Source organism: Symphodus melops (assembly GCF_947650265.1).
Source record: "Symphodus melops genome assembly, chromosome: 19".
Lineage (NCBI taxonomy): Eukaryota > Metazoa > Chordata > Actinopteri > Labriformes > Labridae > Symphodus > Symphodus melops.
This window is the reverse complement of record NC_136709.1, coordinates 19,436,455-19,457,452: the sequence shown is the minus strand read 5'-3', so window position 1 is coordinate 19,457,452 and position 20,998 is coordinate 19,436,455. Positions and strand designations below refer to the sequence as shown.

General features: G+C 43.7%; 1 protein-coding gene across 3 annotated transcripts in view; it reads right to left on the bottom strand.

Moving 5' to 3' along the window:
* rps6ka1 (ribosomal protein S6 kinase a, polypeptide 1) overlaps positions 1-20,998 on the bottom strand; it is a gene marked incomplete at its 5' end in the record, with an annotated part of 50,786 nt that overhangs the window by 12,717 nt on the left and 17,071 nt on the right. Inside the window, one exon of one of the 3 annotated variants that reach the window (XM_079369386.1) lies at positions 70-123. The exons of the other annotated variants lie outside the window; for them this stretch is intronic. Coding sequence (XP_079225512.1) covers positions 70-123 — 54 coding nt within the window. The remainder of the gene's footprint in view (positions 1-69; positions 124-20,998) is intronic. 3 annotated transcript variants of the gene reach the window in all.

Sequence of the window (20,998 nt, the reverse complement as noted above, 5' to 3'; positions counted from 1 at the left end):
AACAGCAGGCTCGTTTTGCATAGAGGAAGAGAAGAAGCAAATGCATATGGGGAAGTGGTTGCACCTTACCTGGGTTCTAATATTTGCAAATTCCTTCTGTATCCAGGCGATGCCGGACTGGTTCTATTGGGGGGGAGGAGGATGGTCGTGTTGGAAGTTATTACACAAGAGTTTTGATGCAGATCATGAAATGTCAACACAAAGGTTTCCTCGAGCTTGTATGAATGAAGATGGACACACATGTAGGTCTAACTGCAGGTCAAAGGCACAGCGGGAGGGTTGAGGGGGCAGCACGGTGGGGGGTGATTGCCACATTTGGTGACAGGAAACCTCTACCCTCAGAGTTTTCACTTCCTCTTCTCTCAAACTGATCTCACGTCCGCTCTGCTCGCTGCGGGGAGCCGTGGCTCTCAGTTTAACAGCTGCTCCCAAAAATGTGGAATTACATTGAATTCATCGGACTGAAGATCGCACGTGAAGATAGTGACGAGGGTAGAAAATCCTTCTTCAATGTAGAGCATCTGATCTCTGAATTATTATTACAACTGTTTTAATCCCTGAGGGGAATTCTGGTTTTACACTCTGTTATTTTAGAGACATGTTTCACACACATACACACACACACACACACACACACACGGCACCTCATCAGCTACAACACCAACTTCCATATGATGGTCTGAACTGGGCGACCCTCCGCTTCCTAAGTCCTTACACCCCGAGCTTCACAGACATTTCATTTAATTCTTAATAATTCTTCAAGATAAATTGAAAAAAAAAAAAACTTTGATTACAGTTTTACTAATTCACTGACTTTACACTTTATTACATGTTAATGTGCTTCATTCACTTTCATTGTAGCAGTAAAACTAAAAGTATGACAGGGTGACGTATAAAGAATGAGGTCGTTTCCTTGTAATTAACAGCTGTGAAGAGGACGGCACAGCGACCCACCCACACAAAGAAAACCCCCTTCCTCTTACCAGAATACCACACACATCTTCCTCGAGCCCCCACCTCACTTCACTTCCCATCACATCCATCACCCCCCCCCCCCCACACACACACACACACACACCCCCGCCCACTCATCAGCCGCAGGTCGACATGAAAACAAACAGCCACTTGCCTCTCGTGTGCGTACTTTGGTGCGGAATAAGAGCCTCCACATGTCTGGGTCCAGATACTTTCATCTCACTCGTATCTGTGAAGCTCCACGTAAGACTTCCGACTTACAAACGTCGCTGTCAGAGTTGGCTAACATTTTCTGTATGCAACCTCGCAATGACAGAGGTACAATCTACACACACACACACACACACACACACACACACACACACACACACACACACACACACACACACACACACACACACACACACACACACACACACACACACACACACACACACACACACACACACACACACACACACACACACACACACACACACACACACACACACACTGAAATGGGAAGTAAGGTTCTAAAAGTGAATGTGAGTTGCAGACAGACTCGATGGAGACATAATGGTTCAGGAAGTGTCTTCTCCTTTTTTTTAAAGATATTTTTGGGACATTTTTGCCTGAGTGAAGACAGACAGGAAATGCTAGGAGGAGAGACTGGAGTGAATGTGTGTGTGTGTGTGTGTGTGTGTTGGGGGGGGCAAAGGGCCGACGTCATGTTCGAAAACCAACAGCTGCTGCAACAAGGACTCTGTAGGTTATCCGGCGCTCCGAAAGGAAGCGTCTGCTCATTGGGAGAATCCAAGCAAATGCAGGAAGACGAAGACGCCTGGTCTGCTGCTTTAACAAACTTCAGTGTGAGTCTGATCCAAACAGATTCACTTTGCATGATGAGGCACTCTCTGCGATTGCACAAGCGTCTGCTGGCAGCCGCGCAACAGAGAAGAGGAGGAGATCAATACTGATGCATGCTCGACGAGAGAGAACGAGAGACTGTGAAGAAAAATGAGAATTCTGTTGGACGTCTGTGAGATTCTGTGGCGTCCCCTCTGGCTCCACTCTGGACACTTCTCCTCCTTGAGTGAACTTTAAGTGACCAGGCACTTTAACTTCACATCAACTTCAAAAAGACGCTGGAAATGAAGTTGTTTGAAGAACAAGCACCCGTGTCTCTCTGACATGTCGAAGAGACGCAGGCCTTCCTCCTGTCACAGACTGACGTGGTGTAATGCTCTCAGACAAACACAAGGGGTCAGTGCAGCTCTGCAGCCAGGACAGAGGACGTACACATAAAGACAGGAGCTTCAAGTGCACGTCTCCTACAGCACACCGGCGTCCTGACACGCTCCATATGATAAGAAGGCGTACCACAGAAGAAGAAGAAAAGACAGAGATCAAACATCCTGTCAGTTAGTTAGTTAGATAGTCGCAGTGATCGTGTCTCCGGTTCGTCCTTTTTTTTTTTTTTTCTTCCAAGAAAGCTGAGCAGCAGGACCTGCACGACTTCATGACAGCTCAGACTTTAAGAAGAGAGAGGAGGATGAGGAGGAAGAAAAGCTGAGTGTTTATGGAAGGAGACAGAGCAGTCCAAACATCGACAAAGCCAAGCAACACACACACACACACACACACACACACACACACACACACACACACACACACACACACACACACACACACACACACACACACACACACACACACACACACACACACACACACACACACACACACACACACACACACACACACACACACACACACACACACACACACACACACACACACACACACACACACACACACACACACACACACGTTGTGAATACTTAATAAGAACTGTAGAGAGAAAGTAAATGAAATGGAAAATATACTTAAAAGAAAAAAAAAAAAAGAGCCCACATGCTTACACATGGCTTCCTCTAATCGATAATCTCGCGGGGCTGAAATGATTAGAGACTCTTAACGTTGAAAAACAAAACAAAAATGCTTCTTTTGCGAATCGTTGCATCAAAATCATTCGACGAGCAGAAACTGGAGCATGTTGAACGTGTCTGCATGAAAAAGGAGCGACTGATTGATTGATTCATGATCAGTCAACTCATCCTTCAGAAGGGTAATCCCATGCCAAGGTTCTGGGTAAGATCCTGTTTTTGTTTGCTCAACATGATGCGGACTCCACAGAGCTGTTTGTCTACAACATTTTAATTATAAGGATGAATACCAAGAGTAATAAAAACCCTCTACTGATGAATTACAAACACTTTAAAGTGCATTTTCATCCATTAATAATGCTGCCTTTAGATACTGCACTAAATCAGAAAGTGACCTTACACTATGAGCAGACATTAAAGGCAGGGGAGGTCGTTTTCTCCACATACACTTATTAAGATGTTAAATTGTCTTCAGGTCCTGACAGTCATTTAATTAACACAGCTCTCTACAATGTTTTGCATTGTGACTGCAGTACCCATTATAAACACTAGGGGTCAGAGTTACATATTGCTCCTTTAAAATGCTCAAATAATGCTTTCTTCCTTTTTGTTTATACGAGAGTAAAATAGACGTTCATTCCCCGAGAGCAAAGATACACAACGCCAGCTTGACCTCAGGAATGTACACAGCTCAGTATTCAGCGCACACACGTTTTTCTTCAGGGTGCACCAGTTGCTACATGTATGTTTTTTGTGAGAGAGGGTCCAGACACGTCTGCAGGCAGGCACACAAATCTGTCAGTGCAGAGACAGGAAGGTCTCTCTCCGTTTTCATCAGTCTGAAACTCGGTCCTGTTGCTGCTATATTTGAGCGAGTAAGGGCTGACTTATTCATTCAACAGGTAATTTCCTGTTCATTATCTTTTTTTTCCCCCAGAGACGATCAGTCTGCTCCTTCTTTCCACTCGGCCCGTCAGCTTGTCCATCTGCCCACGCTGTCCTTTCCACTGTCCCGTTCGTCTTATCACTTCCTGGTTTTGCCCTCCACAAACACCTGCTGTAAGAGCTGTGACTGACAGGCCGCCGCACAACAGAGGAGGGGTGGAAGGAGAAGAGGAAAAAAGGAATTTGTAATATGCATCAGTGCTGCAGATGGACGTCCAGCACGTCCCAGTGCAAACCCTTCAAACATCCCATTATGGTGCTTCAGAGTGGACTCAGCCCGGGGCGCTCAGAGGGAGAGAATCCACGAGAGGTTTGAAGAATGTAATAAGAGGAAAGAAACAATACGCTCAGTTTCAAGCTGGCAGAACTCAGAGCCTCATCAAGAACGAAGATCAACTAGAGCAGCAAAGCCTTGTAATCTTGATCCCTCACGACTTAAAGTAATGATCTCCGTCTTTACCCGTGAAGCTGCTGTTATCCCTTTGACACATCCAACACAAGAGCTCCCTCCTCTAGTCGCCATTTTTAAATAAAGGGGCAGGAAAAGGATTTGGTGTGTTTTACGCTGGGAGGGCGGAAAAACTCAAAACATCTATTGACCATAATTGTCTTTATATAGAGACTGAAACATGGGGAAACGATAAGAAAAGTCATCAGGTTCACTTTGGTTCTCTAAATATGAATAAACAGAGTCTGAGTGACGTCAGCCGCCTGGTCCTGCAGGGGGTCTGGAGGCTCGTTAGTTGAAGCCCTGCTGGAAACCCTGACTCAACTTTACTTTGACTCAACCACCTAATGACAGGCTGAGAGCTGGAGCTCAGGTGGGTTATAAGCCTCTTTACATACCTCCTTACGTATACGCCCACCTGTCAATCAGGTCAACTCCACGCCTCACTGTGAACAACGCTTATCCTTCTTCAAATCTGAACAGATGAGTTGTCAACACATCCATCCCACACTGAGTGAGCTCATCAGACCTCTTTAAATGTCTTCATTTGTTGCTGTTAAAACTGGCTTTTTTCTTCTTTTTTTTTTTTTTTAATGGGGTGTGTATGCGACTCTTGGAGCCAGCCCCCTAGTGGACACTCGATGAACTGCAGGATTTTGCACTTCCTCGTTGCCTTCATTTTTCAACACCGGAGGTTGCAGCTCGGTTTGTCCATGTTAAGAGGCGCCATACAACGTTTTGACCTGAACCCTTGTTGAACGCTGCAAAGGGTTAATACCCCTATATACTGAGGGCATCTGTTCCATCTGGCAACACACACACACACACACACACACACACACACACACACACACACACACACACACACACACACACACACACACACACACACACACACACACACACACACACACACACACACACACACACACACACACACACACACACACACACACACACACACACACACACACACACACACACACACACACACACACACACACACACACACACACACACACACACACACACACACACACACACACACACACACACACACACACACACACACACACACACACACACACAATTCTGCAGCCTGACATGATTGCATCACAGGTGGTCGCTTTCTATCAAAGGCTGCACCATAAGTTGAAGGTTGATGTTACAGGAAATTAGATTGGAGGTAGCACAGGATTAGCACAGATGCTACAGGAAATCCTGTGCTGGCATCTGCAGTATTAATAGCAGCAGCGAGGTGGGGGGAGCAGTAAGATGATAGGCAGATCAACGCTAGGCCCGTTGACATGAGGCCGTAATGGTGTTGTGTAATATACAGTGGCAGCGATGGTCAATAAATAAATAAATAAAAGATTGGGAGGAGCTAGGAGAGAACAAAAGAGGGGGGAACGGAGGGATGAGTGGGAGTGAGAGGAAGAGAAGAAAGAGTGGATGCTGATAATATAAACAATGAGGTCATCCGTGCTGAGCTGGCTGACTGCAGTGGAAATGTGTCGCCCACCACGTCAGCATGCACAGAACACGGATCAACACCTGCATGCACACGCACAGAGTCCAGCCTATTAACACGTTAACAACATCACCGTTCATTAAGCCTCTCCACCTCTGTCGTCCTGTGACCGGAGTTCAAACCCTTCACAGCAGCCAGAGGTCAAAAATAGCAGCTTCAAATCTCAGTCAATACTTCCTGCTTCCTCCCTCTTGTGGCTCGCCGCACTCCGAAAATATCAATTCAAACACTTGCCAACAACGCACACACACAAACCACAACTCTGGAGCACTCACGCTTCCTAAACCTTCACTGTTGATAACCTTTGTTTGCTCATGTTCCGACATCTACCTCGTTAATATTTGCCCGCCTGCGAGCTCCAGAAGAAAACGTTTCTGACGACACACCTTCATTTTTCTCCACTGCAGGTTAAAGTCCAACGACCCGTTTAGAGTCTCGCCTCGAAGTAATGTCCGCCTTTTGTTTTCATATTGACTCTGTATACTTTGAACAATCTGCTTCCTGTCAAGTCAATTTCAAATCAATAGAGCGGCAGAATCTTTGAAGAATCTTCAGAAGGCGTAAAAACATCAACATGAACTCCTTAAAGTCAAAATATCAACAATTTATTTACAATTTATTCTCAACATCTGGATTTTTATCTCGATCTTTTGACGTCTTTCTAAACATTGACTTTTTTCTCCAAGTGCATAATAATCTCATTATTTATTTCTATATAGTCCAAGTTGTTCACATGACATCATTGTTTTTATGTACTGAGATACACTCAGAGCCTTTGTGTGTTTTTTTAAAAGGTGATCATGTTAAAGTGCCATTTATTGCACAGCTCTCGTTCTGTTCTGGTTCTCTGATTTCTTCTTCTATTTTACATCCGAGTCGAACAAAACAGAAACGTTCAGGATACACGGGATATGATCAATTTACCTGAATTCAAATAAAGCTGTATTAATCCATTCAAGTCGATCAAGCTTCTCCTGAAGCCTGAAATGAATAAATGTAAACGCTGCATCGTCTAACATGAGCTGATTAAGTGCTTTGAATTCATTTAATCAGAAAGTACATCACATCATCAAAATGAGACATCAGATGTTTGATCAACTCGTCTTAATGTATCAAGTCAAAGTGACGTGACGGTGAAATACACAGTTCTGTTCTGCATATGCAGCTGTTGCCATAGTAACAAAGGTCACAGGGGTTACACTTCCCTCGGGGCAGCAGTTTAAACTGCTGATGAGGACTAAACAGAAAAGGGGGGGGGGGATAAAAAAAACTGTTAAAGGAGGACAACAAAAACTGTTGTGTTCATTCATTTCCTGGAGATGTAAATTGTCTAATAGAAATCTAAGAATGAAATCACCGGGGGGGTTTTGTTAATAAAGAGGAAGGAACAAGGGCCAGATAATAATCACTATCAGCTTCCATATTAATGAGATCTAAAGAGGATGAGAGCAACTGGTTGGAAAACTCTCATTGATCGTTGTCGAGAGGCCAAAAAGCGTGAAACTATGGCAACTGTGTTTCTCTCCCGCTCTGTGTGTCTGCATCTCCCAGCATCCTCTCTGTGAGTCGAGTCTGCATGAGAAGCAAGGCCACATGCATAAAACACACGGGACATCCTTTTACAGCGTGCCTCCAGCTAACACTCGCCCAGCCTCCATCTTTACAAACGGAGCACCTTTGGACCCTCACGCTGACTTCAATATGCAGCTCAGTGCCAGAATTCTCTCTCACGGCACCCGAGCTGCGTTTGCAGAGCAGCCGGTCATGTGATCATACTATAACGTAAACTATAGAGCGACGTCTTTTGATGGCCTTTAAAGGTCGGCAATGAAGCGCGCACATCTGAGACAACGCGTAAACACACACTGGATGATAAGTGACACGACTTGCTCCGTGTGCGTGTGTGTCCGTGTGTGTGTGAGGATGGTGTTGCTGTGTTTGTGTGCATGCACGTTTTTAAGCCAAAGTGATCCATAAATGAAAATCCATACCAGAAGGCCACATGTTGATGTGTATTGGTCTTATCATAAACCTTTTTTTTTTTTTTTTTTTTGCTCCTGGCGGCACAGTCAGGGCTTAGCGACGGCAAGGACACAGTAACCATGACAACAAGACCCATAGCAGCTATGAATGGATGGAGGAGGGGATGAAGGGAAAGAGAGGGATGGAGTCTGAGGGGCTGCTGGTGCGAGAATTGTAGCTATCAGTTTGTTCCATGATGATGCAAAAACTGTTATTTGGACTTTGTGACACTCATATTTGGCCTTTATCCTTTGACAAAAAAAACCCTCCTGTAGTTACTGTAGACTGTAAATATTAATGGACAAAGCCTGAGTGAAGTTACTCATCTGTTCCTGCAGGGGGCTCTGGAGTTTAAAATGCTGTCTCAGCCTAACTTTCAGTCAACCTAATGACAGACAGAGAGCTCGAGCTGAGGCGGATTTTAAACCTCTTTGATGAACCATGACAGTGTGTGCCAGCGATGAAAACAACTAATATCAGAACCATTCTGTTTTGTTGAAGCAGGCTGTGAAACAAGCTGTGGTTTTCAGTCATGTGGATGTGACTTCCTGAAGCCAGCCTCAAGTGGACACTGAACGAAATGTAAGATTTCACAATCTGCATTTGCTTCATTTTTTCCTTTTATTACTCGTCGTAGCAACATGCACCCTGAAAGATAATGTGAACACTTTTTGACGACGAGATACAGACGGTGAAGTCGCTTCCCTGGAAGACAGAGAGCAGAGTAACAGAGCTCATATTGTTGTCCACAGAAGCCAAAGATTTAGAGCTGCCTTAGAACAGAGGAAGGCTGGGTAATAGGGTTGTAAACCATCTCCTCAGCCACTGTGTGTGTGTGTGTGTGTGTGTGTGTGTGGCTCAGTAAACTGCAGCTGCATTAACATCAGATTCTCTTGATAATAAACTCAGATACTGTCAAACAGTTCCTTCAATTAAACCTACGAACACACACACTTCACTAATGATCAGTGATTTACCCCCTTGAGCACTGCTGCACACACACACACACACACACACACACACACACACACACAGAACGAACCTTATGAAGAGGTTTAACTAACGTGGCCATAAAGTCAACGCTCTGTCTCAACCTCAATAAGATCAGACTGAATGTGAGTGTTTGCACAAGATAAGCTCAGCTAATGGTTGTTGTGTTTTCGTGTAACCACAAAAAATTGTGTACAAGGCTTTTTACAAGTGTGTGTGTGTGTGTGTGTGTGTGTGTGTGTGTGTGTGTGTGTGTGTGTGTGTGTGTGCGTCTAAAGCCCATTGATTTTACGATCCTCACTCTTGTTAACTGAAGACTTAGAGCTGTTTATACGTAACAGATGAACCAAACAATCCTCCGGCTATTCGCTGGAAAAAGAGCTATTGATTTGCAGAGTGCCGTTCACTCAGTCAGTCAGGTCTCACAATGACAAACATCCTTCTTCTTTTTTTTTTTTTTTTGAAAGATCGTGCGACCTTGCTGAAAAAAAAAAAATCTACAGGCATTCAAGAGCTGACAAAAGATTCATTCGAGTCTTGGCCTCGCCTGCGAGAGCCTAACTTCACGGAGAAGTTGAAGAAGTTATAGGTGCAGAAACTTCGAGAAAATGAAAAGGATGAAAAAAAAAAAACGAGGGCAAGCGAAGCCAAGGACGCCGCGCTAAACAGATCATTAACTAGTCGCAGTTTATCTGGCGTACGAGACAGAATGATGCATGAGAGTTCAGCGAGAGACGAAGACGCTGAGCTGCTGTGAAAATGAACAAGGGGGCCGAGGGACGGAGAGCGTGAAAGGGGGCATCTTCAAGCCCCACTGCTTTTTCTCATTTAGAAAGTGTGCGTGTGTGCGTGTACAGTACGAGTGTGTGTGCGTCATCAGGGTTCCCTCGCTGTCGTCATCTCGAGTGCAGCAACAACACCAGAGTCCACTCTGACACGATCCAGAGGACGTTTTTCCCCACTTGGCGTTATCATCCCGACCGTTATCGTCTGATCGAACAGGAACAGACGGGCAGGTCTGCTCGATCCTCGTCAATCTGATCGCAGGATAATCGAATGAGCCAGAGCCTCGCTGCCTTTCAGGCTCACACAGTCGCTCATAAAGTCAGTGGGATTTACGCACATGGAGAGGCAGGGGCGGGGGGCGCCACGCTCAAACAGGCCGATCAGCTCATTCGCCGTTTTTTCACATTTTCGCCAAGTTCACACTTGCAAATGAAGCAACAGACTCTGACGCTGGAACAATAATTTTATATGATTTTTTTTAAATGTAGTTTGACATTTATATTTTCAACTAAAGAGCAGCAAAGACAAAGCATTTTTTTTTTTTTTACGTGCACAGAGATAGTCACCGAGTGTACAGCCAATGGTTCTGAGCCAGTCACAGGATGTGAGCGTCATCCTCCCCCTCCGGCTCTGTTCAATTCAAAATAAACTTTATTTGTCCCCAGAGAGCAATACAAGACTCACTCGACATTCATTTTCCTGAATATTTGCTGCTGCTTTCTCACATCAGATAAGCAGACTTCACACAGATGTCAGGAAAAGAAAGTCCTGGGTGAAGTGTAAAAAAAAAAAAAAATGCATACATGTAGAGGAAGCACAAAAACAAAATTGTTGTTGTTAGCAGAGTGTGGCGGATAACGTTTGTTGCTCGTTTACATCCGGGTGGTAGAAGAGAGGCACCACGAGCTGGAGCTACAAATAACTAAATACAATCCTATGTTTCAATCAACGTTAATCCAACACACACACACACACACACACACAGAGTCTGCTTACTGTGTTCAACTCATATGGCCACGTACTGTAATCATCATTCAGATGAAATCATAGCCAATCACTTAAGACGCTTTACCACGGTTAAACAACTCCTGCTGCAGAGCGCGACTGTAATCACAGTGCAGAGGAGAAGTGCTCTTCAGATAAAACCTGCCTTCAGTCTGCAGCATGCAGCACTCTGCAGTGCGGATACTTCCAGTGAAAAAGATTAGTTCACTTTTATAACACCTTTGGTTTACATATTTAAAGTGTTTCAGAAGTTTGTAGCAGTTTCTGCTGTTTTGAAGGACAGGAGTGTTTTTGTACTCGTCTAACAAATAAAGCACCCAGGTGACTTTCACTTAAACCTTGTATAAAACGGTTTATATTCAGCCTCTGTTTTTCTCATGTAGGTCACTCATTTGCAAAGTGGGGACACTTCAAACCCCGGCTCTGCCTCTCGAAGCCTTGAGCTGCTTTCAGCAACACAACACAAAAAGAACACAATCTCTTTAATCGAGAAAAAAAAAGGGTTTATACTTTGAGATGGGTCCATGATGCGACTCACTTTAGCAAGAACTGTGAAAGATTAGTAGATGCGATTTCAAGTCAGCCATCTTTAGAGAAGCTTTAAGGGCAGAACAGGGAGGTGGGGATGTTTTTAAATGGTAGCTCTTTTAAGAAATAACATCCCCATTATTATCATCACAACTTTGTATATTGTAAATCAATACTGCAGCTCTGATGCTGGTGATTCAAATCAATAGATGAGGTTTATTTGCACTCCTCTCAGACAGAAACAACTGTGATTATTATTATACTCAGATGATGGGGCGGCAGTAGCTCAGTCTGTAGGGACTTGGGTTGGGAACCGGAGGGTCGCCGGTTCAAGTCCCGGCACGGACCAAGTCCGGAAACTGGTCTGGTAACTGGAGAGGTGCCAGTCCATTTCCTGAGCACTGCCGAGGTGCCCCTGAGCAAGGCACCGAACCCCAAAACTGCTCTGGAGCGCTCGCTGTGGGCAGCCCCCTCACTCCGAGACCTCTCCATTAATGCATGTCACTAGAACCCTGTTTGTGCATGAGTGTGTATCTCGGCCTATGTGTGTGTTAGACAGAGTGTAAAAACTGAATTTCCCCTCGTGGGATTAATAAAGTGTAAATTATTATTATTATTATTACTGTGAATGTCCTGAAATTACTCACTTGTGACATGATCTGATGCAGGGCATCGTCAACCTTTATTTACCATCCTCTCTAAAGACTCCATCAGTTTTAGCTCATCCCAATTCAGATACATATACAAGCCGCCGACGCTGTGGGAGCAGCTCAGGGTGAAGTGTCTCGTCCAAGGACACGTCGGACGCGTGTAGCTGCAGGAGCAGGGGGATCAAACCTCCTGACCTTCGGGTGAAGACACGACCGACTCTACCAACTGAGACAAAGCTGCCCCCGAGTGTGCTGACTGTGCAGACGGAGCAATAAAATGAAACACACTCCTACCAGTTAATCATTAAACCTCCTTAAAAACAGGCTTTTTTCTTTTCTTTTTTCACTTTCACACTGCGGGGATTTTTAACGAGTCACAGAGCGAAAACATTTCGACTCCTGTATGCACCGTCACAGCTGGAAAATTCAATCACTTTGTCGACACATCCAGGTCATTAAGGCATTACTAATCATCTCACAAACAGCATGTTGTTATTATTACAACTACAAAGACCTTGACTGTGTTGCACAATGCAATATCCACGACACGTTGACAACAAATGAAGACATGTTATTCACTCATATTAAAAGTCTCAGGTTTTGAACCGACTCGACCTTGGTTACATCATGGAGGAAGAAACACCTGCTGCCCTCCATTCATGCATCATATGAATGCAGGACTATTAATAGATCTAATTCATGGACCTATTAAAAGACAAATGGCAGTGTTACTATTATTAAAGGGTGTGATGTCCCTTTGGGAGGTTTCACTGTTTGACTTTCCATTGGTAGTGACATGCAGCTCTTTTAATTAAAGTAGTATAATTCTGATCAGGTCAGATTAACAAGGCAGTTAAAAAAGGACTTAAAGCCAATCTGTCCATGTTTGTTTGGATCCTGTATCACAGTCCCCATACATGTTTTATACAGTGGAATATTAAAACAACGGCCCGACCGATATGGGATTTTTTGGGGCCGATACCGATGTCAATATTTAGGAGGGGAAAAAGAAAAGAAGCAGATAATATATTGGCCGATATCTTCCTTAGATCGATCAAATGCAGTTATTACAAAGATGTAAAATAAAGACAAGATGGTCACTCAACTGTTAAGTAACCGTGCATGCACTGTATGTGTATCACTGTTCGACACTAGTGATAGTGATGATGCTTGTTGTAATCCACATAGCGCCCCCTGCTGGTAACAGAGAACTGCAAGTGTAATGAGCTCGGGTAAAATGCTTTTTGACTGGTGAATAAATCTCGTAGTATCGGCTCATATCTGTGATAAAAGTATCCGATATCGATGCTCACTGGATATGCTAATATCGGCCAATGTTGTTCTTCGGCTAATAAATCTGTCAGCCTGTTTTACAACAGCACCACAAGCTTGATTAAGATTCTTGATTTATGTAAATAGGTCATGACTTATTATGCATTATCTAAATAATAAGAGGTTAAATTAAAGAGCGTTACAAAAGGGGGGACTAGACAGAAATATTTAAGTGTACCGTTTAAGTGGAGCACATTGCTCACACAGAAGGGCAACCAGCACATTAACTATTCAGCACTGTATTATATAGCTGTGCATAATCAGATTGTGTTATAAAACACTGGCCACTCACTGCTGCACTAAGACCTTGCCAAAGCTGCATGTCAGCGAGCTCAGGTCTTTAGGGACCGTGATGATTTTCTGCCTAAAAACAGGAGCAAAAACAGAACACAGTGTTTGTTGCCTGCAAGGTTTCCAATCTCAAAGCAATCTTTATCCTGAAATCTGTGTAAAGCGTCGACATCGTATGTCTTTGGAGGGGGCGAGGGGTTCTAGCCTCACAATCTTATCCCCCTTCTAGAAATGAGAAACACAAGTGCTGCGATTTTCTTGCTTTTTTCCCCCCTCTTTAGTGCACTTGATCCCTAAACTCCTTCTGTCTCAAGCGACACCATAATCACTGTAGCCGCTTTCACACATGCACTAAACTACTGAATGTCCCTCACAACTTTGTCTGGTTTTGATTCATATTTGACCCTAAATGACCGGATCTGTTCACCCTGACTTCATGCAGACTTCTTCCTGCCAGCCCCCTTCCTATACCGTTCATGTGAGGTCGGGTGAATGCAGTACGAGGACCACGTAATGGTCTTGATCCTTTTCTGTGAGCAAATGGGCAGAGATGACATGATCATGTTGAGCACAGGTTTGCTGGGGGGGTTAAAAAGTATTGGGGTTGTGAGAGGATCCAACACAGGTAATGTTCCTGAACATTTCAAGGCCTGAATGTCCTTTAAATGGTCTAGAAACTGACAATATGTGCATGTGAGAAAATTGAGTTTCATTTTACAACGAGAAAAAAAAGGGGCTCTAGTTGCTCTGATGAAGAACAGATCTCATTTTAAGGTTCTTAATGTGCAGTTATTCTACACTGAAGGAGGACTGTGTGCTCTATTACTGGTCGTGATTGCTGTACATCGAGCAGCACATCAGGTGAAATGGGCGTGACTGGCTGATGGTACATTCCATTCATCTCCGAGCACGGAAAGACGTCACACCTGAGTTAACCGCGTTCCAGTTACAAGTCAGACGAGCAACATGGACGCCTCCAGGAGTGCCTTTGTTTTGTTAGCTAATACCTGACGATAACAACACGCTAGTTATAGATTACGTGCAGAAACATGACGAGAGGTCTATGAGTAGAACATGCACGATACTTTCGGTGCGGCTGATTACTGACACAAACAGACGACTAAGCTGCTAATGAATAGCATAATAACCGCTAAGACATTACTGTTGACGCACGTAGCAGCCATCTTGGATTTTTTTTACTCAACCACTGAAGTTTATGAGTGATTTTCTGACTTCAGTGGGGCGTCCCTGATGACGTATTACAACTGATTCCAACTTCCGAGGTCAAATGGAACACACCCCGATGCACATGCACAGCTTTATAAGAGAAATGGAACGCAGCCGGAAAACCGTAAGAGAAAGGTATTCAAATCTGATACAATGTATGCAATGCATTCTGCAACATCTTATATCTCCTGTTAAGGTTGCATTTGTGCATCCAAGTGTGCATCACACCTCTCTTAAGCTTAATCATTTCTAGATCCCTCTCTTTACCTTAGGCTGCAAATCAACAGCAGTCTTTAATCTCTAAATCTAATCTGATGAAAGTAGTATGTTCTGACACTTCATCAAAATATGTGAGTGTCTGCTTTATCAGAAAAAAATATTTTCATGATCGAAACGGCAACTGTCATACTCCTCATTCGTAATAAAACGTACAATCTAATTGAGTTTCTACCCTCACCCCCGGGTGTATCTTTCATCAACATCTCTGCTCATTACGTTGATGGCTTACTCGCAGCTAATTTCACGCCCAGGAAATGAAAGGAGGTGGAGAGGTTTGAAGGGTAATAACATGTGTTTCCACTGAAGGCGAAAGGAGACGGAGAGAACACAGCGGGTCACATGAGGATGGCACAGAGCAATTATCTCTGTCAACTCGGAGTCCAGCACATAATCCAGTTCAACAGTCATATCAGCGGCTTGTTAAGAGTCTGAGTCATGTACGAGCGGGACGAGAGTCGAGGAGTGAGAAAGGAGGAGCACTATGTGTGTGTATGTGAGTGTGTGTGTGTGTTTTAGGTGTCCTGTCACAAAGTACTACACAAGACAAAGCTGTCAAACAACTGAAAGATAGAACAACAGTGGTATGCATGACAATGCTATACAAACACACAGAAGCTCACACCCTTCTATTTTTAGGTTGAGTGTGTGTGTGTGTGTGTGTGTGTGTGTGTGTGTGTGTGTGTGTGTGTGTGTGTGTGTGTGTGTCTGTGTGTGCGTGTGTGTTTACCAGAGCCACATCTGCGTTGGGCACAACCAATGTCACCTCCGAGTCTGCAGCACAGTGCTGACATCGGCGATTCCTCACAGGAGAAAGTGGAAAAAGTTTGACATTTTCTTTTCCCTCTCTGCTTCATCCTGTGCAATCAAATTTGCAGGGAGCAAATTTTTTGTTTTTCAGGGAAGTATGGAGACAAACACCAATTTAGCCAGCTAGACATGGACATTTTAGACTCTATTTTTGGCGACAGGAAGCATAAACCACAAGTACGCTCATGGTATAGTTGGATTTTACAAGTTCAACTGCGAACACCCACAATATGCACGCATTCTTTGTGCGCTAATTAGATCATAAAAAGTCCATGCTATGCTACATCCTGAAGCCTGGAGTGATATAATCAGCTCTATTCTCTTTACATCCAGCCCCCCCCCCCACACACACACACACACACACTCTTACCCTGCGGAGGAATGTGAGGTGTTTAGCTCTGTCAGGCTCCGAGGCGTGTCCAAACCTTGTTAAAACAGGCCTCTCAGGCTCACTGGGGATCACAGCCAAGCAGATACCAGGCATTATGCATTACTCCTCCTGGCAAGAGATTTCCCACTCTGCTGCATGAGGTAGATGATCAGGTTTTCAAAGAACTTTTTGACACTTTCCAGCACTAGAACAGGTAGTGATGCTGTGCAGAAAAACACAAGAAAGCACAGGACTGCTGGTGCCTTTCCTCATTGTGAGTCTATCCATTAAGTTTTATGACAATATTAAACCTTTATACGCTTGAAAGGGCCCGCTGAGTATGCAGGCTTTTTGCACAGTCATCCAGTCATGAACATTAAAAGCCGAATGTGCAGAATCCTCATTACTTAGAACACAAGTGCGATGACAAGAGATTAAGTCACTTGCACATGGTTGTGCAAAGGTGGAAGATAAGCAAAAAAAAAAAAAAAAAAAAAACGGGGGGCGGGGAGATGTCACTATAGCAAATAGAAAAATACAAAGTCAGATACTGTGAAGGTCTGGTGTTATGATCATCAGAGTATCAGCAAATATTTCTTGGCATTCACTTGAACTTGGCAAACGGGAGCAGCAGATGGTTCAGGAGAAGCGCCACATTCAGATAGTTGCAGGTTGTTTATCAAACACAAAAGCCGACGTGTCTATGTGATACATGATGCAATCTTTAGTTATCTGGCGCACCATGCTGACTCAAGGGCTACCATTTATTGCTACATCCTCCTCTTAATACAAGGAGGGGGCTGTTTTGTATGTACTGTCGGTATACGAGAGTAAACACTTGGAATAAAATAAAGCAAGATGTAACACTTAGCTGTTAATACAAAAACGCTAATCAAACACATAATGTACAATTAGCAGCTGATGGCAATAAAGCTAAGCTAGCTCAGTAGCTAAAGGCTCGCTAAAGTACTTTTTTCGACAGCTTCTCTCTTTTTTTTACTGAGAGAAAAAAATCTCAACTTAAATCTCTAACATGTTGAATTAAAAGGAAACTAACGCTAACGGTTAACAAGGTTTAACGTTAGCTTCCAGAGATTACAGGAAACTTCCCTCAGGTTATCATGATATTATGCCATAAAATATAATTATATATATAAATATAATTAATAATTATTTTGAAAATTTAGAAGTCACAGAATTAAACGTTAAACTTTTTAATTTCAAACATTTTTATCACAAGTCCTGGACAAAATCAACCTCTGATTGTGCGCTTCGGTTGGAGCTCCAACTAAAGCGCACAGTCATGCTCCAGGCAAATGTACGAGCCATTTCTTCTCAGGATTGTCACCATCAGTCAGCAAAACCCAAGGGGGCAAAACGGGACAGCAAAAGAAAATGATATGGATGCATCTCATCAAGAGGTACAAATGCAAACAGCCCCCCAAAGGGAAGAGAGCCGAGAAAAAGGGAGACGGCAAAAGTGAGGAGACAGAAATAGAAGAAGGGACAAGCATCTAAGAGCACAGAAAAGTATTTATTCTCATTTGCCTTCCTTCCCTTTGTCTTTCAGCACGTCTGTCCTCTGTGGGGAGCTCGGGAAACTAAGCAGATTGAAAGCTCTCAAAGGAGCAATACTTGAACTCTGCCTGTTAGAGAGACTGCTCCCTGTTAAAGACAGACACTGAAAGGAAACAGAGCAGCTTCAAATTAAGTAGCAAACGCTACACTACGGACGTCCCTGGAAGAAGATAGTTTGACGTTTTGGGAAATATGGTTTTGGGGTTTCATGCAGAGACAGTAAGAGCGGAAAAAATGTCCAGTGCTACCCGGTACCTGTACTGTTTGATTCTGAGTAAGACGTGGGGCATCACATGATCCAGTACTTTCTTATAGTCTTTTGAATTATTTTTGACGTCTTAGGTCCGTCCTGTGAGAGCACTCACGTCCATCTGTGGAGAGGCTGAAGCTCACGTTTTTCTTTATTGTCGTCTTCCTACGAGAGAACGAGAATACTGACAGTACAACAGTGTGTGATGTCTTCCAGTCGTCTTCTGTGTATAATATTTACTCTGTCCACGAGTTCAAGATTAAACTGGTGATACTGGGGAAGGCTCAATGTGTGTGTGTGTTGGAGGAGGGGAGATGTCACGTAAATCAAATGCAAGGTCAGGTTTGTGAGAGAAAGCAAGAGCAGTTGCCATGCCTACACCATGCATGTGCCTACAGTGAGGCTCATGCTTACACAAACACACAGGCCTGCACATCTCCGGGCTACACAGCCTTGACTTCCCCATTTCCTGACTCGCCAGCCCCTCAGCCGTGTACGGTAGCCCAGAGGTCAAAAAGCTTGTGGTGTAAACTGCAATCCCTGCCTACACGCTCTCACCACTGGTAAATATTTAATCAGTCCTCGAGTCAGTGACCATCAAGGCCGCACTGAGCACTCCTTATAAACACACGCATATATGCAAAGTGAACTGGGGATCGCAACAGATTAGCTTGGTGGATCACAGCGAGTGCTTCATGAGTGTTTGTGTGCATCTGCTCCACACATGTGACCAATCCAATTGACCTGAATTGTGCAACTAAATGCTGAGTTATTCCACCACTTCCTTTTATTTTGGTTTCCTGTTTGCCGAGTCCCTCATCAGTCATGCTCTTTACAACTTTGTGACATCGATGTCCGTCCATAACCAGAGGGAGAAATATGCAGCAGCAGCAGCAGCCTCTGTGCACTCCTGGTCTCCCTCTTACAATATTTACTCCCTCCATTCCCTCTCCTCTCATGTTCTTCACAATCCTCACTTCTCCCCTCTGATTGTGCCCACTTAGTCGCAGAAGCACAAATAGCAATTGCTCCGCACCATAGCTGCAGTAAAAAAATAAATAAAAAAAAAGACATTAAGAGTCTATAGGAAAATGTCAGTGACACTGATGGGAAAGGCATTAGCTCCTCATTCCCCTCAGGATGGGAAGGTGAGAGTTCATGCTGAAGTGGGAATCACACTAGTAAAAAAAAAAAGGCAGAGAGAATCACACCCACGTGAAAGCAGCACGACTGCTTAGCAAGGCATCAACTCCACGCTGGGTTTCATTTAGAAAGATTAAATGAATGCTAATGCTAAGAATATCATTTCAGCTAGACCCATCTTTTCCTTTGAGGAAAGTATTTTGTGTTCAGTTCAGAAAATATCCCTACTTTATCTCCATAGTGCACTTTAAAATGACAGTATGTAAAATTAGCCGTCAGAGGGTTCTCATTTAAAACAATAACAAAAGATGATGCCAAGGCTGGCGGGGAATCATGGGAGTGATTCTCTCCGGGAGTGATTCTTTTCCATTAATTGCCGAGAGATAATATCCTGATGTTTTTATAAAAACAGCACATACAGAAACAATGCGACAGCTTTCAGTAGCAGCTTCTACTATGCAGCGGTCTTTGACGTATATTAGATATTTATATCGAATTCTAAAGATTATACCTTCAATACGACGCTGAATTTAATTCACCTCATGACCCACACTTGGATGAAGAGAAGCGTCTCTGTTCTTGAATAGTTTTCCCAGGAGAAAACAACAAAGACTCTTTTCAACCCACTCCCGCAGCTTCGTCTACTTCCGTGAGGTTCATCCGCATGATGAGTTTGTTGCGAAAAAAAGTGACATTTAGATTAGAAGTCAGGTATCAGTGTAATGTGAAAAACACCGCAGACAGTTTCCCAGAAGACAAGCCTCACGTCCTCGCCAAGAACCAGACTTTACAGGTCATGTTTGAAGACTCCCACAAACCTGCTGAGCCACCAACCACACACTTTCTGGCTCCACCCAGGGACATTATAGTCAGTAATATCACGTTACACATCAGGCTATACTCTCAGGATGTCTCCTCCATCTAAAAACTCAAAATTTGGAAACAATGGCCTCATTACAGATGAAACATGTATAGCAAATCAAAAGGAAAAAACATAGACTATTGAATTAGCATCATGCTCATCAAATGAAAACATAAGCTGAGGTGCAAACCAGGAGAGTTTAAATGTTGTTTTTAACATTGTCGGAGACAGAGTCTGGAAGTCAGTATCCATTTGTTGTAACTACTGACTCTGTTGAGGATGTAAGTCAGGTCCTTTGTATAAGTGCTGAACACTGGTATAAGCCTATTTGTGTATGCAGGTTTGTACATTTACAAAAACAAAGATTAGAGTCTACTATGAACACCGGCATCACTTCATCAACAGAGATATTGCAGATCATTCTGTTGCTTTCTTTGTTTATTGCATGAAAGTTGATGCTGATTACTGCAGTTATTCATCATGTTACATCAGGCTAAAAACCAACCTCCTTCAAGTTCTTCGTTTTTTATCCTGTAAGACTAATTTTCACCCTTTTTTCTGACAGTTTTAAGAAGACAGCTGAGTTCTTCCCATCACTTTCTCCTTTTTTTTCTCCTCACCCAACTGTAGCCCCTCTCAGAAAACTGAAGCCGTCACAGCCCTCGTTTCAACTTCTTGAGCACATCCATCTCCCAGGTTGCTTGAAATACACCAATTTCCACACTTGAGTGCAGCAGATCGTTGTCAGCCTGGCTTACTGCCAGGGAGTAAAGTGCTGGATAATATCAGCGTTCTGTGACGAGAGCTCTCCTGTGACTGTGATCGACTGTCCCATCCCATCAATGCACCTGAACACTGCGGTTTGTGTTTCACGGCTTCTGTTCTTTCAGCTCAGCCTCCTTTGTTTGATTTGGAGTTTTGTTAAACTGCTTGGTGATGATGGTGCCAAACTAATGTGAAACACGACGACACAGACTTCCTGGTGTGTTCGATTTTTAAAAGGAAGAACGTGCGAATTTTTGATCCAGTAGATGTCGCCCTCGAGCACCAGCAT